The 24,512-nt window shown below is 44.1% G+C and overlaps 1 protein-coding gene across 14 annotated transcripts in view; it reads right to left on the minus strand.

The window, feature by feature from the left end:
- ANKS1B (ankyrin repeat and sterile alpha motif domain containing 1B) overlaps positions 1–24,512 on the minus strand; it is a 595,071-nt gene that overhangs the window by 248,176 nt on the left and 322,383 nt on the right. For all 14 annotated transcript variants that reach the window (XR_008307633.1, XM_053251588.1, XM_053251587.1 and 11 more), the window contains one exon: positions 6,966–7,064. Coding sequence is in view for 13 of the 14 variants with exons in the window: in XM_053251588.1 (XP_053107563.1) it covers positions 6,966–7,064 (99 nt within the window). In the remaining variant the exon portion in view is untranslated. The remainder of the gene's footprint in view (positions 1–6,965; positions 7,065–24,512) is intronic.

The following is a 24,512-nucleotide window of genomic DNA, read 5'->3' on the forward strand; positions in this document are numbered from 1 at the left end:
GCTTCTAAATGTCATGGAATGCAACGAAGTAAGAAAAAGGCACAGGTGTGTTTGTTGTAGTGATACATGCTACACGCGTGAATTACACTCACATACCATTGTGCATTTTTGATTTTTCTTTTCTTTTAAAAGCTCCATGGAAATCTGCTGCCAGTCATTGTAGACAACGCTAAGCTAGACAGACCAATGGCCTGATTCAGAATAAGTCAGCTTCTTCCTATGGAAGCAATTATCAGGGGCTTTACAATGCACTTTAATTGGAGATTTTAAATTTACGCAGTCTCTTTTGCTCGGGTAAAGTTATGCCATCATGCTGCACCGCTGCTTGTTTCTTAGGAGACATCATCTTGCCTTACTCTAATTTTGCAAAAAAGGATCCTAGATCCCAAAATGGCTGACATTCTGCACAAGTGTACATCAGCCTAGTCATACTGACTTGTACAATTTGCAAAGATTGCATTACACAAGAATATGCCTATTAGAAATAATAGGCTTACTCTCATATAATGCAATTTGTGCAGATTTTGCATTTGCTCTACTTATGCAAATTGTGCAAATGCAAGATTACTAGGCTGATGTACTCTTATGTGGTATGTCAGCCAATAGTTTTTGTACTTACTTATGTACTTATTTATTTGTTTAAAATATTTATACCCCACCCCTTCATCACGCTACTGCTTGGGGCAGCTCACAACATTAATAAAATAGATACAATGTAAAATAAAAGATTAATAAAGTTTTACAAATTAAAAGACCAGACTAAAACCACATTTAAAATGACAATTTTTTAAAAAGTTTCAAATTAAAAGTTATTAATAAAAAGCTAAAAACAGAACTATAAAAACTAAAGAACCTACCAGATAGAAGAAGTAGATTAAAAAATTAAGTCTCTAAAAATGTGTTTTGAATTGTTTTTTAAAAAACATTGAGGGAGGGAGCATGGAGAAGCTCTTCAAGCAGGGTGTTCCAAAGCTGAGGGGCCACAACTAAAAAGGCCCCATCTCTAGTCCCCGCTAACTGGATCTCTGTTAGTGGTGGGGCCATGAGCAGGGCCTGAGATGTCCTCAGGCATTTGAGATTGATGCTTTCTGCTTCTTCAGTACCTTTTAAAATTCCATTTCAGCTCTGACTAATTGGTTCTGAGCATCTTTACTCTCCACCAATTCCAATATCTAATGAAACCTCCCACCGGAGAACTTTCTACTCCCCTTTTACACTGGAGCCCCAGGCCTGTAGCCAGCCTAAATGTCTTGGGGGGAATCACAAAAGTCAGGGGGGCAGGTTATATGACCTTTTAAAAACAATGTGCAGCCTGGGGCACTTATACTGAAGTAGTGCAGAGGTCAACAGAAATTGCAATTTTCTGAGTCTAATAAATGCAATAAAATTTCATATTTCACAATATAATTTCAATCTCCACTCAGTCTCTCAATAGTCCAAAAGTGCACTTTTGCCTTTAATAAACAGATATAAAAAGAGAACTTTGGTAAATGACTTTTTCCTTAATACACGATTGCAGTATTGAACTTGAGCACAGTAGTACTTAAGGCTTAATTAAAGCATATTAAAACATCTAGAAGTTCATTGTAATCACAGCTGCTCTCCTCCCTTCTATCAATGATTTGTGCATGAGCTATTATAAGCCCTGAACAAATGTTTTAAAGCTACTACTGTGGGGACCTTTTTGTTTAAAAGTGATGTGTGTGTGTATAAAGATAGGAAAGGCAGAGGTGGAGAGATATCTAGGCAAACTAGTTTAAAATTAGCAAGCAGTCCAGGATACTAGGCTAGCTCCACTCTTTCTCAACCCTCAAGTATTGTAAACCATTCTGGGAGCAAGGAACATTTTCTAAAATGCTTTACTATATACACCATTTTGAGAATTTATTTGTTTGAAAAAACAACTGAATAAATTTTCAACGATGACCACCACAGACCAACCAATGAACACCCCACACCACCCTCTCTCTTTTACTTCCAGCTCTTTGCTTTCCGAGGGGAAGATCACATGGATCAGGACTTAAAGGAAAGAATCCAATCATTTTAAACATTTTTTTAAAAGTTAAAAATATCTCAGGCACAAACAAGGGCTTGGGGGAAAACACAGACACATAAAGGAAGGCTTTCAATTGGGAATAGAATCAATCTCTCTCTCTCTAACACACACACATAGTTCATAAATGTGAGAAGCAGGGAAAAGCACATTGGCTCCTGAAGGGAAGAAATCACACACACAAAAACAAACAGATAAGGGTGGTTTGTTTGTTTGATTGTTTGACTTTCCATTTTTACTTGAGCCCAAAAGACAGCTAGCTTCCAGTCTCTCCATTCAGCAACTGAACTGAATTCAGTTGCAGAGCAGGGGAGGAGCACAAGACAAGGAGGACCAATCGGAGACAGCTGTTGCTTCTGGGACAAGACAGGTCTGGTTTAACCCTTTCCTTTCTCTGCAGCCACTTCCCTCCCGACTGAAAAAAGAGAAATTGGGAGTCATAGAGTAACTTGCCGGGGGGCGACTGCAATTGTGTGGGGGAGAAACATTTTGTGCAGGGGGGAATGTCACACCTTGGGCATCCCCAGGCTATGGGTCTGTGCTGGAGCCCTATTCACACATTATGTCCAATGCCTGTACAATTAGCATATAGTGGATGCATGTATAGATCTGTTCTCACATACAGTTATTCATACATTATGTTCAACACATGTAAAATAGTACATTCCTTATCTGTACCCTACATTTTAGGGGGTCTATACCCTGGTTCACTTTTGAAGTTAACAGATATACAATCATTCACATAAAACATGTACATATGTACAGACTTTTGTACACATGTGCAACATCATGTCTGAATAGCATTTGGATCTTACAGTTCTGACTCAAATATGTTTCTCTGAGCAATGTACCAGTGTTCAGCCATCACCAATCCTCTATCAGTTGTTTCCATTTCCCCAAAATAGAGGGCTCCCTTATAGAAGCTGCAGAGGAAGGCATATTATCAGAGGTGCACTTAGGGAATTTTGGAGCCTGGACCTAAAGCCATCGCTGCAAGATAAGCTGCAGTGCATTGTATTGTACACCAGATCATGCTCAGGGAAAGCTTGAAACTTTTTTTTTTTTAAATGAAGAAATTCTGAATAGGATACTTACCACTAATGATCAGATACCACATTTTGCATGCCATGGACAATCTTGCCATTTCAATTAGCTGAATGTACCACCACCCCTCACTCGCCGTTAACCTACTGCTGTTCTCTGGACTGTACTGAACTGGTGTGGTGGTTCTTTGTTGGTGTGTGCATGGTGGCAAGCAAGGGAGGTGGCTGGTGGCAAGCACCCGGCTCGCTGCAGGTGCTTGACTGCTGCTACTGTTTGCCTCTGCCTCTCCACTCAAGCCTGTAGTCACTACTCGATGCTACTCAATGGGGGGTCTCTCTCTCTCTCTCTCTCCTGCTAGTACTGCTGCTGAGAGTTGGAGAAGCTCCCTTGCAGCCCTGGTCAGAAATATATGACATACTAGCCAGTAACTTGAGTTTCAGTTTTACTACTAAATAGTAAGGGGGGAAAGTCTCATCAGGAATACAGAAGTGAGAAGCCCAGATTCCAAAGTCATAATCTCTCCAACAAAAGCTCAAAGCTTTTGATGTGTTGTTTCCAGGAGTGTTGTTCAAGGCACAGGCTGCCCCATTTATAGTCAGCAGCCATGTGCACTTAATCAACACTCCACCCCTGCCAGCTGCCATAGATTCAATCCAGCTCCTGCTGTCTTCTTGTTAGTCAACTGCTCCTCCATAATTCTCTCACCTGCTGCTGACGTTTTTCCCATCTGCGTCCTCGAGAAGATAGTGGCTGTTCAAACTCTGGCTCAGATCCTGGCCCTTCTCTCCAAAGATCACCCGGCCCTGCTGGCCCCTCCTGTGCCAAACGCTCACCCTGGCCTGTCTCAGTTACCTCCCCATTCACATCACCATCCTGCTCCTCCTCAGGCACCTCCCCACTTTCTAGTAAGTTGCCTGCCCCCCACTCCTCTCCAATGTCCTCAAGTGGGGGCATGATAGTGCAGGCAGGCAGCACAGGCCCAGCTGCTCTCGGCCCTCAGCACTAGGGATGTGCCCAAAGTTGCTTTGGCACCGGCGGGGGTAGTTCTTTAAGGGCGGGGGAGGGTGCACTCACCCCTCCCGCTGCATTTCCCCCACCAGCGCTCCATTCTTTTCAAGCCCCTCAGGGCGGCAGTGTTACTCCCTGCCGCCCCATTGTTCTCATCAGCCGGAAGTGGCCGGAAGTAGTGATCGCATGTGCACCCATCGCATGCGCGCGGGTGCACGGCAGATGGGTGCACGCGCACGATGGGCGCATTCGCAATCGCTACTTCCGGCCACTTCTGGCCAATGAAGACAACGGGGCGGCAGGGAGGAATGCTGCCACCCCAAGGGGCTTGAAAAGAACGGAGCGCCAGCAGGGGAAATGCGGCAGGAGAGGTGAGTGCACCCTCCCCACTCTTAAAGAAGTACCCCTGCTGGTGCCGAGGCGCTGAAACGGACCCCAGAGCTGAAACGTTTCGGAGGCCTTTATAATGGTCTCCGAAACATTTCAGGCTCAAGCCTACTCAGCACCCCTGCCACCGCGCAACAGGAGATTGGGCAGGTGGGCAGGCTGTGTGGGTGGGCTGCCAGGCTGCATGATCAGTGGGTGGGCGGGCTGCTGCAGGAACCCAGAGGTAGCACAGCACAGGCCGGCAGCATAGCCACCACCTGGACATTTGGAGGGCCAAATGTGGTGGAGGACCAGACTTCAGACCAGAAGTCTGGTCCAAAGGGCACCACTGCATATTCTCCCATCAGGTCTATGCCACTCCCTCAGTTCTTTTTGGCATGAGGTCCTTCCAATTCTCCCTATACCCACTCTTCTTAAGGCATTTAGACCCAGTGAGTGGCTTTGATCATGTAGTTTTACAACACTCTAGAGCCCTTTAATCAAGAAAAGCAGTATTATTTGGTGAAACAAAGAGATAAGGAAAACATCAAAATCACTGCATGGAGTTGCCCTAAAAGAGCAGAGCTGACCCCTTTCATTGGGGGAAAAAGTATCTTTTGTTCAAAAGGATACTAGGGCAGGAAGAGTTTAGCTTTCGGGGTGCTGACCAGTGAGTTTCCAGGAGTACTTCCAGTTTGGTTATAAACAGTCAATTTTAACAAGATTCCTACAGTAAGGTATATATTAAAAGTAATTTCCATTGGGACTGAAATCCATATCATATGCAGATGGGGACAAACAGGATTTCCTGCCAACTAAGTTTCCTTTAAAAGTCAAATTGGTTAATACTTCAAAGAAATGGTTGAGCCAGAAAGATAAATGGAAGGCGGTTGTTTAACCAGAGAAGTTCATTTGTATTTGACAAACAACTCTCAAGAGTACTTCAACAGTGATAGCCCAGGCAAAAAAGGGAAGATTTATAATTACTTTGAAATGCACATTTCCCAGGTTCTTTCACAAAGGATTAAATGATTGCTAGTTCAATGCTTGCTGGCTCTATCTGTCAGCTTATTCTGCTGTTTCTATCTGCCAGCCCATTTGCACAAAATGCTGATACTACTCATCTGAGCAGCATAACATCAATCTTTGTTTCTTGAGATGAATGATTTCAGAACAGTAGTGCCTATGCTGGTAACCTCCATACTTGACTACTGCAATGCACTCGCTATGTGGGGCTGCCTTTGTATGTCGTCTGGAAACTGTAACTGGTGCAAAACGTAGCAGCCAGGTTGGTTTCTGGATCATCTCAAAGATACCACATTATACCTATATTAAAAGGACTGTTCTGGTTACTAATATGTTTCTGGACAAAATACAATGCACTGGTTATAACCTATAAAGCCCTAAACAGCTTAGACCCAGTATATTTGCGGGAATGCCTTCTCTGTTATGAGGCCCACCACCTATTCAGATCATCCAGGGAGTTCTGTTTGCAGTTGCCAACAGTCCATCTGGTGGCTACTCAGGGACAGGCCTTCTCTGTTGCCACCCAGAGGCTTTTTTCCTCCACATGGAGGAAGGCTGCTCAGCAGAGTGGCGAGAACCGTTACTTGGGAGAAGGGAGTGGAGCTGGACGGAGTTCAGTGCCTGGCAACCCGGAGGGTAATGGGGGAACTCTCCCCTCCATGCCTCCCTACGCTCCCTGCAACCGTCCCATCCCATCCTTCCCCTGGGTAAACATCTTCTTAGAGGGAAACTCTCTCCTCTCCCCCGCCCACCCTTCCCCCAGCTAGTGCTGCTGCCACACAGCAGCAGGTGTTTTCTTTTATTTTGGTAAAGGTGCGCTGAAGCTGCCCGGCGGGGTGATTGCAAGGCAGCGGCGGAGTGGCGTGGAGTGGCTGCAGGAGACCCCAACCTTGGGAGGCCCCCCTGGACCTAAGAGGCCATGAGCCAGAGCCCCAAGGTCTGGGGGTCAGAGCGCCTCTGATGATGATGATGATGATGATGATGATGATGATGATAGTATAAAATACTCTCAACAGAAACTGAAGTCTGTGTTGTAAATGGTGTAGATTCCCTAACTGGCTGCATATAATCATATCACCATGCATATAATCAAATGTTTTTATACTATGAAGTACATAAGCAAAAGTATGTTCAGTATTAGAATAACTGAATCTTTGAAAAAAATTGTATATGAAAATACTGAAAACAGCAGGGGGGGGGATCATTATTATGGCTGTTTATCAAAGTATACCGAGAGTTCTGTATTTTGCTCCTGTTTCTCCAATACATGGAATGTTGATAGGAAAGGTACTAGTAAGAATCATATACTGCAAATGTAAAAGGGACATCTTTTACATGTGTAAAATTTTACAAAAAGGTAAAAGGAGGACACCATTCTACTTAAGAATGTTTTATTTTTAAAACTGAAAGCCTCTTTTTAAATAATTTTGGAATCTAGATAGTAAAAAAAACCCCAACCACTAGGTACCTTTGGAAGGAGCTGGATTGCCTGTAGAATTCTTTGTCTGTGTCCAGAATTAAGTATTCCAATTTCCAACAGATCCTGATCCTCCATAACATTGCTTCCCTAAAACAGCAAAAGAAAATCACAGATTTTTAATAGAATACGTTATTCTTTTTAAAGCAGTACATTATGTAACAAACAGGTTCAAATAATGTCAGATTATAACATAGTTCCTATTTTGCAATTCATTAACTGTATTTCACTTAGCAGTTCATCTCCCAAGGGAAGAGGGCCGAGAATGCAAGGATACAATTCAATCTGTTTCCAAAACTATTTGCATTTTTCTTCCCCAAAAGGATGTAATATCAGAATAGAATTACATTTATTTGGCTTGAATCATGTGCTGAATATGCCAGAGATTTCCATACTATGGGCTGGGACACCCTGGTGAGTCCCAAACAATTCAAAAGGGGGATGGGAATTAGGAGGGAGCTTCCAGGAGGTAGGGGCCTTACCAACATCTCTGAGGTATGGGGACAGTCAGGGGCAATGAGAGTTGGGTTGTGTTTCTTCTCACGAGAACTTGTCTATTTTTCTGTTCAGCCTCGTAACATGGGAGACGGCTGAAAGCAGGCAGGTACAATCAGTGTTTCTTTGGCCAATAGGCTGTAAGAGAGTTCCCTCTTATGAGAGCTTGTCTCCTGAGAGGGAATTCTCTTCCAGCCTGTCAGCCAGAGAAGCGCCACTGGTGTGTCTGTCCTCAGCCTTGTGTGTAGCAGAGGAGCAAGGTGGTTGTCGGCTGCTGTCTTCCGTTTCAAGAGTGGGAACAGCAGTGGTACTTAGTTGGTTGATGGGCCAAAAAGAGAGTTCCTTCTTGGGACTACCACCCAAACCCCAAAGCAGTCAGACACTCCTATGATTTTTTATGAATATTTGAAATATTTTTAATTATTTTTCTCATAGCGTATAATAGGCCTTGAACCAGCCCATTATCCCCTATTGTGGAGCACCTACAGGCACAAAAGTGGGGTGGGTGGTAGGCACCCAGGGGTGCCTATCACCCACCAAACCCCAAGGCAATCGGACTATACATTTGCTGAAACCATGAAGCTATACATTTGCTGAAACCTCAATTCTTCTCTATGGAGAAAAACCTTTAAAAAGCGTAAACTTCAAAAATCACTTAAAAATCAGCCTTTGCCCAATTCCTTTCAAATAATTCTGGTAGCTTCCTTGCCCCCCTTGGGAACTACCACCCACCACACTCCACTCTAGGCTTCTCCCCGACGTGAAGCTGTACATTTGCTGGAATCCTCATTACTCCCTATGAGGAATTCAAAAATACTTTAAAAATCCATCAATAATCGGAGGAGTGTCCAGTTACCTTGGGGTTTGATCGGTGGTAGGCACCCCTGGATGCTTTTTTTGTGCACCTAGGTGCTCCACAATAGGGGATAATGGGCTGATTCAAGACCCATTATACCCTATGAGAAAAATAATTAAAAATATTTCAAATATTCATAAAAATCATAGGAGTGTCTGATTGCTTTGGGGTTTGGGTGGTAGTTGGCACCCATGGGTGCTCCACAATAGGGAATAATGGTCTGGTTCAAGTCCCATTATGCCCTATGAGGAAAAAAATCCCCTCCCCCCCCAAATTCATTAAAAAATCATGAGTGTCCAATTGCTTTGGGGGTTGGGTGGTAGGCACCCATGGGTGCCAGCTACTACCCCAACCACTTGTGGAGGTTCAGACCAGTTCAAATTGGTTCGAATCAGAACCCCCCCCCCAGTTTGGTTCGAATTTGAACCTGCAGCTCGAACCTGATGGCTGGTTCAGTTTGAATTTAAACCATCGAACCAGACTGGTTTGAATTCGAACTGGTACAAATTCAAACTGGTTTGCACATCCCTAATGAGCTGGTGGCAACTGCAGTAACTGGCCCTATCCACCCCCAGCACAGTACTTCCAGTGACTGTTGCTGGTGTCTATCTTATGTTTCTTTTTAGATTGTGAGCCCTTTGGGGACAGGGATCCATCTTATTTATTTGTTATTTCTCTGTGTAAACCGCCCTGAGCCATTTTTGGAAGGGCAGTATAGAAATCGAATGAATGAATGAACTGCAGACGAACCTCTCTGGATGATCTCAGTGGGTGGTGGGGTCATGGTGAAGAAGATGTTCTCTTCAATACCCAGGGCTTAAGCTGTTTAGGGCTTTATAGGTTATAATCAGCACCTTTTATTTTGCTTGGAATCTTATCAGTAGCCAGTGTAGCTCTTTTACTACAGGAGTGATATGGTCTCTCTGAGATGACCCAGAGACCAACTTGGCTGCTGCATTCTGTACCAACTGCAGTATCCCACCTACGTACAAAAGCAGCCCCACATAGAGCACATTGTGGTAGTCAAGTCTGGAGGTTATCAGCATATGTATCACTGCTCTGAGATTGTTTATCTCAAGAAATGGATGCAGTTGGTGTATTATCTGAAGCTGACAGAAAATACCTCTAGCCACTGCCTCAACCTGGAACACCAAGGAGAGGTTTGGATCCAGGAGCATCCCCAGACTACATACCTGTTCCTTCTGGGGAAGTGTGACCCCATCCAGAAACGGCAGAGCAAAATTGTCTCCTGAGTTACAACCCTGCACAATAAGCACCTCCATTTTATTCAGTCTTGGTTTGTTATCCCTCAAACAGCCCATCATTGCCTCTAGGCAGGCATTGAGGGAGCTTATGCCTTCTCCTGATGATGCTGACATGGAGAAATAGATTTGGGTGTCATCAGCATACTGATAACACCATGCATCAAATCTCCTTTTGATCTCTCCCAGCGGTTTCATGTAGATGTTTAAAAGCATTGGAGAAGGAAAGGATAAATATTAAACTTAGGAAATGGATAAGCTTAGGATATTAAACTTAGGATAAATTCTCCACCTCTCTTCCTTGAGTGACAAGAAAATATCACCATTTCCACTTGCTGCTGTGTCTCCAGCTGGGACCAGGCCCTCTTTCCCCTCACAGTGGCCAAGAGAATCACCAAGTGCCCTGTGAGGAAGAGGAGGAGGAAAAGCCAGCAAGGCAAATTTTCACCATTGCCTGCTGCTGGGACTTGGCCCTCCTCCCTTCACAGAACCATTAGAACTACAAACTGCCTATGAGTAGGAGGAGGATAAAAAGAAACCATCAAGGCACACACACACACACACACCCAGAAAAGTCCCCTCCTTATATTGTTTTAATGCAGGTGTCCCCAAACTGCGGCCCTCCAGATGTTGCTGAACTACAACTCCCAGCATACCCAGCCACAATAAATTGTGGCTCGGGATGCTGGGAGTTGTAGTTCAGCAACATCTGGAGGGCCGCAGTTTGGGGAAGCCTGTTTTAATGATTTGCTTTTAAAATTGATTTTTAGTAACCTGCTTTGAAAGCTATGTCGGTTGAAGGGTAGGGTAATAAATAAAATATTTATGTATTTAAAATGAAATGAATAAAATAAAACCACAAATATTCTGCTTCCAAAACCAAGAGCTATCAAAACAAATCACCTGCCCGGATTGGCAAACTTCCCATTACTTAAATGCTCACAGAAATCGACCCAAGAATTCCTACATTTTAGTTTGTTGTGTTATAATGGAGTTCCAATAATAATGGAGTTCCAACTGACCAATTTCCCAAACCTCAACCTTATTTAAACAACAGTTTACATCAAATATGGTCACATGATTACACAATAAGGGTGTAAAATCAGAGTTGTGTAGAACATATATGGTGTTTAGAAACAATAGATGACACTTGGTTGACCTATTCAACAGTGCACCTGTTGGGGATCTGTTCCCATGTATTGGATACTGGTGAGCAACTAGTTTTATTGAAGGATCACTTGTGGAGGAGGTGAGCATGGCAGATCAGCTCTCTTCCACCCCCTGGATGCAAAACATCCACAGGTGTTTCAAATCAGAAGACCAATATTAAGCCCATGGGGCACAACTGCTAATTATTATTGTAGGGATCTGTAGTGATTCAAACTTCCAGGTGCTGCCTTTTTTACATTACCCACTGTATGTTTTCTCTTCCTTCTCTTCCTATTCTCTGTTTTGCTCATTGGAATATTTTAAATTTTTTCCTAACTACTGAAGGAACTTAGATAGCTTTATTAAAAAGACATATTCAATGTGAAAAATAATGTCTTCAATCTTTCCACAATGATACCCATCATGGTACTTTCAGTGGTACTGTCAAACCTGTAGGTAGGGAGAAGTGTGTGTGTGTATTCATTCACATAAAACAATAGATATAGAGGTCGTCCACATGATCTTTGAGAGTGCTGAGGGAGTGGGGAGGTCTTTACTTGCATTAATAAAACAGCTTTTCTATGTATTTATTTTGTTTAATATAAATAGTTATACGAACAGGCTATCTGACATCTACATCTTTTATTTAACATCCAGCAAATTTTCTGCTTCCAGATGAAGTGGGAACACATTGTCATTACAGGGCAGATTTTAACCTCAGAAGAGGTTTACATTGAACAAACTATTACGATTTCAATGATTACGATTCATTGGCACTATTAAAGATTTAGTCTCACAAGAGACCTAGTCCGTAATGTTTTAAACATTGTATGGTAACATCAACATGCAGGTATTTTAAAAAGAAAAATGTTCGGTTGTTTCATCTGGTAAGTGGTACCAGTGGTGAATAAAACCCTCCCACCCAATTTTTTTTGCTAAAAAGGAAACCTCTTTAAAGCATTTTAATTCCTAACGCTTTCAATTAGTGAAATAGCTAATTCCTTAAGGCCTAATTTGAATAAAATTATCAAGATGGCAGCTTCCTCTTTAGTTAAAGTATTAACCTTGAATCATTCCAGTAAGATGTGTACAGTGTTCTATAACAAATGTAATATCTTTCAGTGTGTGGTAAGTTTTCCTTCATGGCACTAATTTGCATGTGAATCAATGTCAGGAGATCTTTGTTTAAAAAAAAGCTGCTAATAGCATCAGTAAAGCAAACAAATATTTCATACTCAAGCTTTATGGAAGCATTCTAGCTAATGTCTGTGTATTTTTGGAAACTGATGAATTATGGGATTGGAAGCTCCTTTTAAACAGGTGGCACCTGGACTAAATCACAAAAAAGGAATTTGAATATTTGAAATAACTGCATAATCTCACTGAGGAAGTTTCATTTCTGCAAAGCTTTTGAAAATATAGCACAGAGGAAGCCTGTTTCATAAGTGGCAAGGTATGAAGAATTTCTGCAAAGGTTTCAGGGGTGGCTTATCTCTGGCTGGTGGCAGTGGTTGCATTTTCCCCTTTTAATTAATTAACTTAGCCAGCTGGTCATCTCTTTGGCAACAGAAGCAGCAGTGAAGCTCTTCTTCACGTCTTCTGCACTGAGAGTTCTCACTGGAAAATGTTCCGTCTACAATGGAGGGCATGGGAGGAATTCAGGGGGCATGCAAAACTGAGGTGGTTAGGGGTGGTTACAGTGGGATGATAATTTTTCTGCAGAGGTTACAAGACTACTTTTCTGCAGAGGTTCCAGGACTGCTACTTGGTGGTTGCTTGGTGGGTTTTCAGAGCCTCTTTAGCAGTCGTAGTGGAGTCAATGGTAGAGCTCTTCTCAGAGAGAAGAGACTTCCTCCTCCGGCTCCCTGATCTGTGGCTCGCAGCAGCACTGGTGGCGCTCGTGTGCTGCGGCGAGCAGTAGAGCAAACTGGGGAGGGTGATGGTGTGTGGGGAGGCAGGCTCCTGACTCCCCAGAGAGGTTGTGTACATGACCTCAATGTATTGCAGCATTTCCCAAATGATAAATAATCCCTTGTTTCCCCTCTTCTTTTTCACATTCTGTTTGAACTCTGTGAGGATAGATGCAACTCCAAGGGCTTTTTATTCGGAAATAATCAGAGCCATGTTCTTTTTTTAATGCATAACAATTTCCGGAATTTTCTGCTGAGTTGTGCACAATATGATCTAACGTCTTCAAAAAACAGAGTGTTGTCTTTCTCTGGGGCTCATGAGATGCTGCAGAATTCACATGCAGAGATCAGACTTTAACTCGCATTTACCCTTTCCCTTCTTGTTCATTAAGTCTTTGCTAATTTTCAGAAAGTGATGCCTATGCAGTTTGTCTTTGCTTCAAGCTTTCTTTTCAAGATCCTTAATTGCAGAGGGCTTCTTGTTTGGGATTGATTTTGTTGGCAAAATTAAAAAGCAATGATGTACTAAATATATCAGAGTTAGTCTACTTCTTATGGCCTTCTCAGTTTCATCCCATGAGGATGGTATTGTAGCTTAATGACAGAGCATCTGCTTTCTATGCAGAGGTTCCCTGGTTCAGTCCCTGGCATCTTTTGGTAGGGCTGGGAAAGAATCCTGTCTGAATCCTTGGAGAGTTGCTGCTAATACTGAACTAGGTGGACCAATGACCAATAATACCCTTCAGATAAAATAAGGACCTGTTCATATGGGCACTTCAGAACATAGTGGCTAGTTGCTGATGAGCAGTACTCTGGGTGGGCGAGAGTTGAATAGAAAATTGTACCTGCAAAGTAATGAAAGAGACTTTACTCTCTTCCTAACTTCTCTCTTTACTTGCACTATTTTGGTATTCTTTCTGCATCTTTCTGCATTTTGCTCTAGCTGCCCAGCTCTGTGTCAGCTGTGTCAGAGGCTCTGTAACTAGGCAACCCAAGAAAACACACAACCGGGTACCCAGTGAGAAGGGCACGCTTGTACCCTTCTGCCTGGGTAAAAGCCTCAGAGGAACCTTGGGCTAGCCAGTGGGGCTACCAGGCAGGGCAGCACCGGGATCAGCCCTGATCCCGGTGCTTCACATGAGCAGCCCTATCCCAGTAGGGCAGTGCAAGCCCTGGTAGGGCTGCTCGTAAATATACTGGAAGAATTCCCCCTATGCATTCACAAACATACTAAACATTCTATCTATCTATCTATCTATCTATCTATCTATCTATCTATCTATCTATCATATTTCTATACCACCCAAAACTTGTATCTCTGGGTGGTTTAAAAATAAAATCATATAAACATTAAAACATTAAAATCATTTTAAACCCAACATTAAAAGTATTAAAACTATAAATCTAATTAAAAGCCAGGGTGAACAAATATGTCTTCAGTGCCTTTTAAAAAGTTGCTAGAGATGGGGAGGCTCTTATCTCAACAGAGAGTGCATTCCAAAGCAGGGGCAGCAATGGGGGAAGCCGGTCCCCGCGTAGCTGCCAGACGAGCTGGTGGCAACTGCAGACGAACCTCTCCAGACGATCTTAATGGGTGATGAGGCTCATGGTGAAGAAGATGTTCTCTTAAATACCCAGGGCCTAAGCTGTTTAGGGCTTTATAAGTAATTACCAGCACCGGACAAGATTGGGAAGCTGGTCTTGTGGTAGCAAGCATGTCCCCTTAGCTAAGCAGGGTCCACCCTGGTTGCATATGAAAGGGAGACTAGAAATATGAGCACTGTAAGATATTCCCCTTAGGGGATGGAGCCGCTCTGGGAAGAGCAGAAGGTTCCAAGTTCCCTCCCTGGCATCTCCAAGATAGGGCTGAGAGAGATTCCTGCCTGCAACCTTGGAGAAGCTGCTGCCAGTCTGTGTAGACAATACTGAGCTAGATAGACCAATGGTCTGACTCAGTATATGGCAGCTTCATATGTTCCTACCTTGTATTTTGCCTGGAAACTTTCACGTGTTGAAAGAGCCAGTGTAGGTCTTTCAACACAGGAGTAATATGGTCTCTCCAAGATGACCCAGAGACCAACCTGGCTGCTGCATTCTGTACCAACTGCAGTTTCTGGATTATATACAAAGGCAGCCCCACATACAGCGCATTGCAGAAGTCCAGTCTGGAGATTAACATCAAATGCACCACCATTCTGAGGTCGTTAATCTCAAGAAACTAACGCAGTTGGCATATCAGCCGAAGCTGAAAGAAAACACCTTTGGCCACTGCCTCAACCTGGGACACAAGGGAGAGTTTTGTGTCCCGAAGCACCCCCAGATTGTGTACCTGTTCCATCTGGGGGAATGTGCCCCCACTCAGAACTGGCATATCAAAATTGTCTCCTGAGTTCTGACCCTGCACAATAAGTACCTCCGTCTTATCTGGATTCAGCCTCAGTTTGTTATCCCTCATCCAGCCCATCAGTGCCTCCAGGCAGGCATTTTGGGAGATTATGCCTTCTCTCGATGAGGTTGACATAGAGAAATAGATTTGGGTGTCATCAGCATACTGATAACACCCTGCAGCAAATCTTCTTATTATCTCTCCCAGCAGTTTCATGTAGATGTTAAACAACATGGGAGACAATATGGAGCCCTGAGGAACACCTTATGAAAGTTCAGATTTTGAAGAACAACAGTCTCCAAGGGACACCATCTGGAATCTGTCCATGAGGTAGGAGTGGAACCACTGCAAGGCAGTGCCTCCCACTCCCAATCCCCTCAGACGTTCCAGAAGGATACTATGGTCAATGGTATCGAAGGCTGCTGAGAGATCCAAAAGGACCAACAGAGTCACACCCCCTTTGTCAGTTCTCAATTGGAGATCATCCATCAGGCCGACCAAGGCAGTCTCCACCCCATAGCCCGCCCAAAAGCCAGTTTGAAATTGGTCTAGGTAATCAGTTTCTTCCAAGACGGCCTGGAGCTAAGAGGCCACCACCCTCTAAATCACCTTGCCCAGCCACAGAAAGTTGGAGACAGGCCTGTAGTTGCTTAACTCTGAGGGATCTAAGGAAGGCTTCTTCAGAAGCGGTCTAAAGATTGCCTCTTTGAAGCAACATATATGTTGAGGTGAACATATTTGTTCATCCATCCTGCCCTCCCTCTCTATCAGGCCCTCTACAATTGCTTTCCAACCGGATAATATAAGCCAAGTTGGGCAAGGATCAAGAGGGCAAGAGGTAGGCTGCACCATTCCAAGCAACTTGTCCACATCCTCAGGAGTCACAAACTGAAACTGATCTAGGGTCACCATATAAGAGCAGCTGCTGGACACCTCAACTGTAATAACTGTGGAGTTTGAATCTAAGTCAGCCCAAATATGAGAGATTTTGTCCACAAAAAACTCATTAAAAATGTTGCAGTGAGTTATTGTTGGTTCCAAGTACTGATTTGAGGAGGAAGGGGTTTCACTAGCCCCTTCACAACCCTGAACAACTCTGCCAGATGTGAACTTGCAGACGCGATACGGGCAGAAAAGAATCACTTCTTTGTCACATGTAATGTCTGAGTATAGATCTTCAAATGCACTCTACGTAATAATCTGTCAGATTTGAGTCCACTTGCGCTCTAGTCATCTATCTCCCTGCTTCAGCCCCTGTAGTTCTTCCATATACCAAGCGGCCAGTTTCAAAGTGGGTCAGAGAGGACACTTAGGAGTGATTTTGTCCACTGCCCTGGTGAGTTGGCTGTTCCAATTTTCCACTAGGGCATCAAAAGTGTCAAAGCAAACACTAAATCCCTCCAAGGCTTATTGGAATCCTATTGGATCCAAGAACTTATGTTTCTTTTTAGATTGTGAGCCCTTTGGGGACAGGGATCCATCTTATTTAGTTATTATTTCTCTGTGTAAACCACCCTGAGCCATTTTTGGAAGGGCGGTATAGAAATCAAATCAAATCAATCAATCAATCAATCAATCAATAATCTCTTGGGTGGACCATCCTAATGGGCCCCTTGCCCCTGAGGAGGTGAGACATGATCATGAGTCCAACTTCCATGACAATGGAGAAATCACAGGTGTCCCCACCCATGGAACACTACCCTAATCAGAGTGAAAGACCAGCTCAAGCATGTGACCAGCAATGTGCCTTGGTCCCAAGACCACTTGGGATAGACCCATAGACATCATGGCTGCTATGAACTCCTGAGCTGCCCTGGACAAACTGGTCCCAAAGTAAAGATTGAAGTCCACCACCACCACAAGCCTGGGAGACTCCAATGTCAGGCCTGAGGTCAAATTCATCAGCTCAGTTAGGGACTCTGTTGGGCAGCAGGGCGATCAGTACACCAACAGAAGTCCCAGTCTATCTCTGGTTCCCAAACCTTACACACATGCAGTATGGTCAGATGCTCTGACCGGGATCCTGGCAAGGGAGATGTTGTTCTTATAGAGCATAGCCTCCTCACCCACATCCCCTCACCTGATCCACAACAGAGTACCCTGGAGGGAGAAGCTGGGATCAGACCGGGCCACCTGCCTGCCTCAACCAAGTCTCTGTGATACATACCAGGTCAGCCCCTTCAGAATCAGATCATGGATGACTTCAGGTTTATTCTGGACAGACCTCACATTGCAAAGGCTCTGTGGGTGGTTCTGCTCTGCAAGTCAAAGAGCTGGCAGGACAGCCAGAAGGGGAAACAGTGATTAAGTTTCTGAATTCCCTTCCCTTGCAACAGCCTGCTGACCTGCAGGGGCATAACTATAATAGGGCAAGGGGAGACAGTTGTCTGGGGGCCCACTGCCTTGGGGGGCCCCTCAGAGGCAAGTCACATGACTGACTCCCCCAGCCATACACCCACCTGGGCTTCCTTCAGTTGTATTCATCCTCTGAAATGGATGTGAGTGTTAAGACCTGGAGCTACCAGAACAGCGTGTCTTTCTCTAGTACCATTAAATGACTTGCATCGTCCACAATTTACAAAACCTTTAAAAAAATAATTTAGGATGAAGTTCTATTGTGGCACACAGGAGATATATATATATATAAATTTTACTATGCTTTTTGTTACCACTATTCAGCCTCATTTAAGATTTCTTTACTTCATGAGCTGAGCTTCAGTGGGGGGGGACATTTTAAAATCTTGTCTCTGGGCCCACTCCAACCTTGCTACGCCCCTGCTGACCTGCCAACATTATTTCTTCTGTTCCACACCCCCACCGGAATAGCTGCCCCATAATCTGCAAATACTCTCCCTATCTCCCCATCTCCAGACAAACCCAGTCACATTAAAACTAAACTCACCCAGGATTTAAAACAGAAAATACCCACCACTATCACCCCCACGAAGAATCCAGGGCCAGGCAGACTGGCACTCACCCTTGTTATCCCCCAAAGTGGCTCCCCACAAATGCTGTGTCAACTGATTTCTTAAAACAGTGTTCTGGACAGCAGGCCTACAATGCAGTATTCAGTGTGTGTTTGTCCAGGGACAACTCCTCATTAATCTAGTTTAAATGGTTCAACAAAATAATAAAAGCTGCTTCTCTACCTGCCAATCTGTTATTTTGAATATTGCATTACAGACCTATCAAGTGTTTCCCACTTTCTTCCAATTCCATGTGGCTAATTCTGGGGCTAGAGCAACACTAAAGCAACAAACTAAAAGCCAAGTAGTATCAACAGTGACTGGTTGTTGTTTTTAAAAAAAATTCAGCTGGTGTTTTAAAAGGAGATTTAAAAAAAACACCAAAGCACCACAGTATTTGCTTGGTGCCAAAAGGACCCAAGAATCTGTGTTTGGATGAGTGTCTGCAATGGGGCAATTGCCCATCCCAGATTCACTGACAGATTAATGTGGAGTAGTTGACATATTTTATGTATGTATATACTTATAAGTATATGCTTTACCCTCCCCTGGAAAAATACCTGCTGACAACCATGGTGCCAGGTAAGCCTCCTTGAAAAGAGCATTCCAAAATCAGATACCAGAGCCAAGAAAGTCTTCTTGCTAGTTGCCCCCTACTAAATTCTGGGGTGGGGTGGGGGGTGGGGACACTTGGAAAAGGATGTCTTACAAGGATCTTAATATGCAGACAAGTATATATGAGAAAAGAGGTGGGGAAAGAGATTGATCATTGGAGCACTAAGAGTGAGCAACGATAATAACTGCAGAATAGAAGTAGGAGGCACATAGGCCAGCGGAGAGCATAACAACAGCTCCCATAGAGAGCAGCACTGGCCCGTGAGAACTGTTGGGCCAGTACCCTCTCCCCTTTCCCAGGAGTACTGAAAGATCTGTGTGACCTGAGAGGAAGTCAAGAATGGAGGTGCCCAGGCCAGGGAGCTTGTCTCCTTTGCTCCTGAAAAGACCAGCAACAGCAGAGGCAACGATGCTTTGTAAATCTTACGTAATTTGTTTATTTTAAATACTGTAAACCACTTTGGGTGCCTTGGTCAGGGCAAAAAGGCGGTATAAAAATGCAGCAAACAAATAAATAAATATTAAATACACAAGTAGTGGGTCCACTGAAAAATAATCCACTGTTTGCCTAGTTAGACTTCCAAGTTATAGGAAGTCTATCTCATTCAGTTTCCTATTATAATAGGAGTGCTATTTGCCCCATTCCTGTATATGCCCTTGAAGGGAGATGTTTGTATCTTATGAACACTGCACTGCTATTATTTTAATAGCCTGTGCAGAAATGTTACAATCCTGGAAACTTCAAGGCCATATGGAAATAACTTTAACTGCCTCAGTCCCCCCCACATAAGAACAGTTGATTAAAGGTTGACAATGTTCTTTTCTTTTTTCTAATTGTTCCAGCAATTTATCTGTGTTTTGCTTTTGCTTTCCTATTCAGCTGCTGGGGAGGCTTCCTTAGCCTGTTCATTTTCGTTACTGTGGTAACAAGATGACTGCTGTGATAAGATCTCATGTGCTTCATCTGTAAGTGGCTCTCAACCTTTGTTACAGACAGCCTCCTAGTCAAGTAAATATCTTTTTAAAGTATTGATTAAAAAGAAAGATGATTACGGGGCAATATGAATTTTATAGCACTAACCAATATAAAGGTACAGAAATCCAGAATAACTGCCACAATATCTCATTAACATATATTCCAAATTCTTTAAAGACAAATATTGGCTTAGGTTCACTAATTTCTAAAAGCTATCAATAATATGAATTCCTTTCCTTAGTAGTATGGTCAGTACACATCATACACACCATTGCTAGCTATTGATGTGCATTCATTTTGGAATTAATGGGAAATCAAACTAAGTCAGAACCATTCAGTTTAATTTTTATTCATCATAAAGCATGAGGCTCAAATGTGCCTTCATGGTATCAGAGAGTCCTAGTTTGAAGGTGACTGGATTTATCTGCTGGAAGATGATAAATGAGTCTTCGTAGTGATGGTCCAGTTTTGTAGAGAGCCATTCTGTTCTGGTGTGTTCCATAGAAACCGAGACCTTGTCACCCACAGAAAATTAATGGTGCCAAGGTTGCCAGTTGGCTTGTGCCCCACAATAGGTCATTGCTTGATTCAGGCATTGGACCAGATCAGTCTGGACTGAATGTAAATGGGTTCAGGGGCAATTTTTGTGGCAATTGTAGGGATGATGCAGAGTTAGGGATTGGGCCTTTTTTTCTTGAACACATCAGCAAAGTCCTAATATTTGGTAGGTAACACCAACACATCGGCTTCTCTGATAAAGCTGAAGTAGTTCCCATGATGGTTGAATTTGGGCAGACTTCTTCCAAGTTGGCCACTTCATTGGTGGTAGTTCTGTCGTCTGTGGTGAGGGGTAGCAGGCAGGTTGTCAAGCAGTGTGAGGAATTGTATTAGACTGAGTGTTGAGTCCACAAAATTGCAGGGTCATCAGTGGAGAGCCAAGTAATTCCCAGAAGAATGTGAAAGTGAGAGATATGAACAAGATCAAAATTGTGCTTTCCTCGGTGGCCCTGTGGGGTAACAGGACCAAAGGGAGAGTCTATGTAGTCAATAGTCCAGAAGGCAATGGTGAGCCATCAATTCCCTCCACAAGGACTGGGCAATTCTTGGGAATTTGAAAATATTGAGCAAACTCTGAAGCTGAAAGATGCCCCAGGATATATCATGACTGCACAGAGATTTGCATCCGATTCAGATGGAGAAGTTGCAGGGGGAGCCAGTCCTGTGCTGGGATTTTGAGAGCCAAGAATATGCGAAAAGTCAAGCCAAGTAGATTGTTACAAGCCAGATGGTTATGAGCCAGAGGAGTTGAGAGTCAGGAACAAGCCAAGGGTCAAAGACGAGTATCCATCAAATCAGAGGGTTGAGACAGAAGCCGGGAGGCAAAGATACACCAAAGGTCAAGCCTCATCAGCAGTCAGATGGCAGAAGGATTAAGCAGGTTAGCAGCAGTCATAAACAGTCCAGAGATCACACCATGGAGCCAGGAGAAACAGCAAGGAGATGTGCACCAGACAAGGGATCTTGATACTGAGACAACCCTGCTCTTATTCAAGGAGGCCAATGGCAATATCCAATGAGTGGGAACAGCCTAGGGCCTGGAGGCTGGATGAGTGCTGCAATGTGATAAATCAACACGAGGGAAGTGTGGAACAGAACAAGGAGTACAGACACCACAAAAAAAACACAGTAAATTATCTGGGTTACAGCCTTCGAGTGCTTGCGACAATCAGCCTTGGCATTAATGCTAGAAACACTTGGAAAGCCGGAGGAGAGCTGGTCTTGTGGTAGCAAGCACAACCTGTCTCCCTAGCTAAGCAGGGTCTACCCTGGTTACATTTGAATGGGAAACCACATGTGAGCATTGTAAAATATTCCCTTCATGGGATGGGAGACCACATGTGAGCACTGTAAGATATTCTCCTCAGGGGATGGAGCCATTCTGGGAAGAGCAAAAGTCTTCAAGTTCCCTCTCTGGCTTCTCCAAGATAGGGCTGAGAAAGATTCCTATCTGTAACTGTGGAAAAGCTGCTGCCAGTCTGTTTAGACAATACTGAGCTAGATAGACCAATGGTCTGACTCAGTATATGGCAGCTTCCTGTGTTCCTATGTCTCTAAACAATGCGTAACAACACCAACTTCAAAACCGACTTGACAAGCTTAACTAGAAACTCAATGAGGCGCTTCACATGATTGGTGTGAAGTGCCGTTTGGGGAGTTCAGGGAGAGTGGACTTAGCCCGCTCTCCCTGCACACGTGCAGGGAGTCGTCCCTGGGAGGCTGGATCGGCCACCCACACGACTGCCAGCTCCCTCACAGGGCCGGCAGGGGCAGCGGAGATTTGGGACCAGTCGACCCCAGGAAGTTCCAGGAGAACAGTGCGTGGGGCACTCTGGAGAGACCCTTGGGGCCAGGAGGCTTGTTTCAGGTTCCCGGTGGGGGGTCTACTCGTGTGTTGCCATGGTGTGGGGCTGCGCCACAGCGGCACACGATTACGGTAACAAAATGGAGTTAGCGGCGCGTTCGCTTTGCAAACCTCATTTAAGGGGAGGGGTGGTTTTTGCGGTTTGATGCTGGGAACTGAGCAGCTCCCGTGGCAGCAGATGACCAGGGGAAATTGGGCTTGGCTCCCTTAGCCCAATTTTCCCTGGCCGTAAGAACAGCTTCAATGTTTGACATCCAGAGCAGCCATTTGGGGATGCAGTAAAGCTGCGTTGATGTATAGAAAAGCTGCTCCTCACCCTGCCAGAGTCTTGCCAAGCAGCAGTGCATGCATGTGGCGGGGCGGGGGCGGTGTTAGGTGTAGAAAACAGGTTAGAAAACAGCAATTTTCACTATAAGAAACCATTTTTGCATATCCCCATAAGAATATGACGTCTACTCAAATTTCGGGTCCCAGGGGCAAAATAGTGGGGTGGGGTGATAGTGCCTAATGGGTGGAGGCTACCACCACAATTGCAGAGGGATTGGGCAGAGGACTGATTTTTTGTGAATATTTGAAGTTTTAGTGTCTTTGTGGCATATTTGGGGCATAATGTGGGATCAGGATATTTGGGGCATAATGTGGGATCTTCTGAGTGGGGTGGGGTGATAGCGCCTAATGGTTGGAGTTTACCATCCCAATTGCAGAGGGATTGGGCAAAGGGCTGATTTTTGGTGAATTGTTGAAATTTACGTGTCTTTAAGGTTTTTCCTCATAAGGTGTAATGGAGGTTTCAGCAGCCCCATAACTGCACTTGGGGGGTGATGGGGTGGCCCAGAGCAAGTGGTGGTGTATTGCACATAGGGTGCCAACCACCCCCATGGGTTGCTAACCCATGGCGTACAGGGTTATGTTGTTTCTGAGGTGTTCTGAGTGTGGATTCTATGATAGCAAATGAGATTTTCAATGAGACACCATGAATCCACTCTCATTTGCTATCATAGAATCTACACTCAGAACATCTAAGAAACAACAGAACCCTGTGCCCCATGGGTTAGAAACCCATGGGGGTGGTTGGCACCCTATGTGCACTACACCATCACTCACTCTGGGTCACCCCAGCACCCACCAAGTGCACTTATGGGGCTGCTGAAAGCTCCATTATACCTTATGAGGAAAAACCTTAAAGACGCGTAAACTTCAACAATTCACCAAAAATCAGCCCTCTGCTCAAATCCTTTGAAAAAATTCAGGTAGCTTCCTTGCCCCTACCTTGCACTACCACCAACCCCACTCTGCTCTAGGCCACCCCTTTCCCCCTGACGTGAAGCGATACACCCTCCATTATAACTAATGGGGAAAACCTTAAAGACACGTAAACTTCAACAATTCACCAAAAATCAACCCTTTGCCCAATCCCTCTGCAATTTGGGTGGTAGCTTCCACCCATTAGGCACTACCACCCCACCCAACTCTTTTGGCCCCAGGACCCATTTTTAAAATCCAAATCAATTCGTATTCAGATTCATTCAGATCCAAATTGAATTGGGGGTGATTCGGAAGGGCCAGATTCGAATCCAATATGAATCGGGGTGTTTTGATTTGGATCCAAATCAAAACACCAAAAATCCAAATTGCACACCCCTATTGCCAATATTAGATTCCCTCTGCCACCCAACATTCACTTGAAATCTGTAAGAAAGATTTGACATTGGGTGGTGAATGTTGTGAAATGGTTGCAGCTTGCAGGTTGCACAGGGACATACACTCTCCAGAAACCCCCAGTTCCTGCCTACTTACTTGCAGCTGCAATGTGCAAACCCACCCTCTGTGTCAGTCAGATGTAAAATTGCTAGCTGACTAGAAAACAATAGTCAGCCTGAGAATGGCCAGGAACTGACCTTGATTCCAAGTAAGAGCTGGAGACCTTCAATATCCAATCCTTCCTTACTTCAATAGCTGTTTGATGTGCATAAATCAGCAGGGAATTATCCAGACATGGCTTCATGCTGCGTGGTATCCAAAATGCGAATCTGCTTCACAGCAGATTTGCAGCTGTTTAATTTGGATGATTAGATGGGCCATTCACATAGGGTTGGTTTCTTTCCACATTTTTTTCCTGAGTGCGTTCTCAAGGCTTGCTCCGGATTTTCTCTCCAACCAATCACATCCCAGGAGGAGGCAAGAGGCGCCTCCCATCATCATCATCATCATCATCATTTAGTTTGACAGCCAGCATTCTGCAAGACTGACTAGTCAAAATAACAGAATCCTTAATGCAAACCAGCCGAATATGACGCAAATCTTTGCTGCTTATTATAATTTATAAAGCTTGCCTTTGTGACTGCCTTCATCACCTCATGTTCCCTCCCATCCCAGGCCATTTAAGAGGCCATGGAAGTTTAAAATAGAAATTGTTGCCTTCTCTCTGTGATGAATAAAAATGCAATCTCATGGAATTAGCTCAGACACAAAGGGCTCAGGTTACATTGAACCTGTAGTCT

Source organism: Hemicordylus capensis, chromosome 5 (genome assembly GCF_027244095.1).
Source record: "Hemicordylus capensis ecotype Gifberg chromosome 5, rHemCap1.1.pri, whole genome shotgun sequence".
NCBI lineage: Eukaryota > Metazoa > Chordata > Lepidosauria > Squamata > Cordylidae > Hemicordylus > Hemicordylus capensis.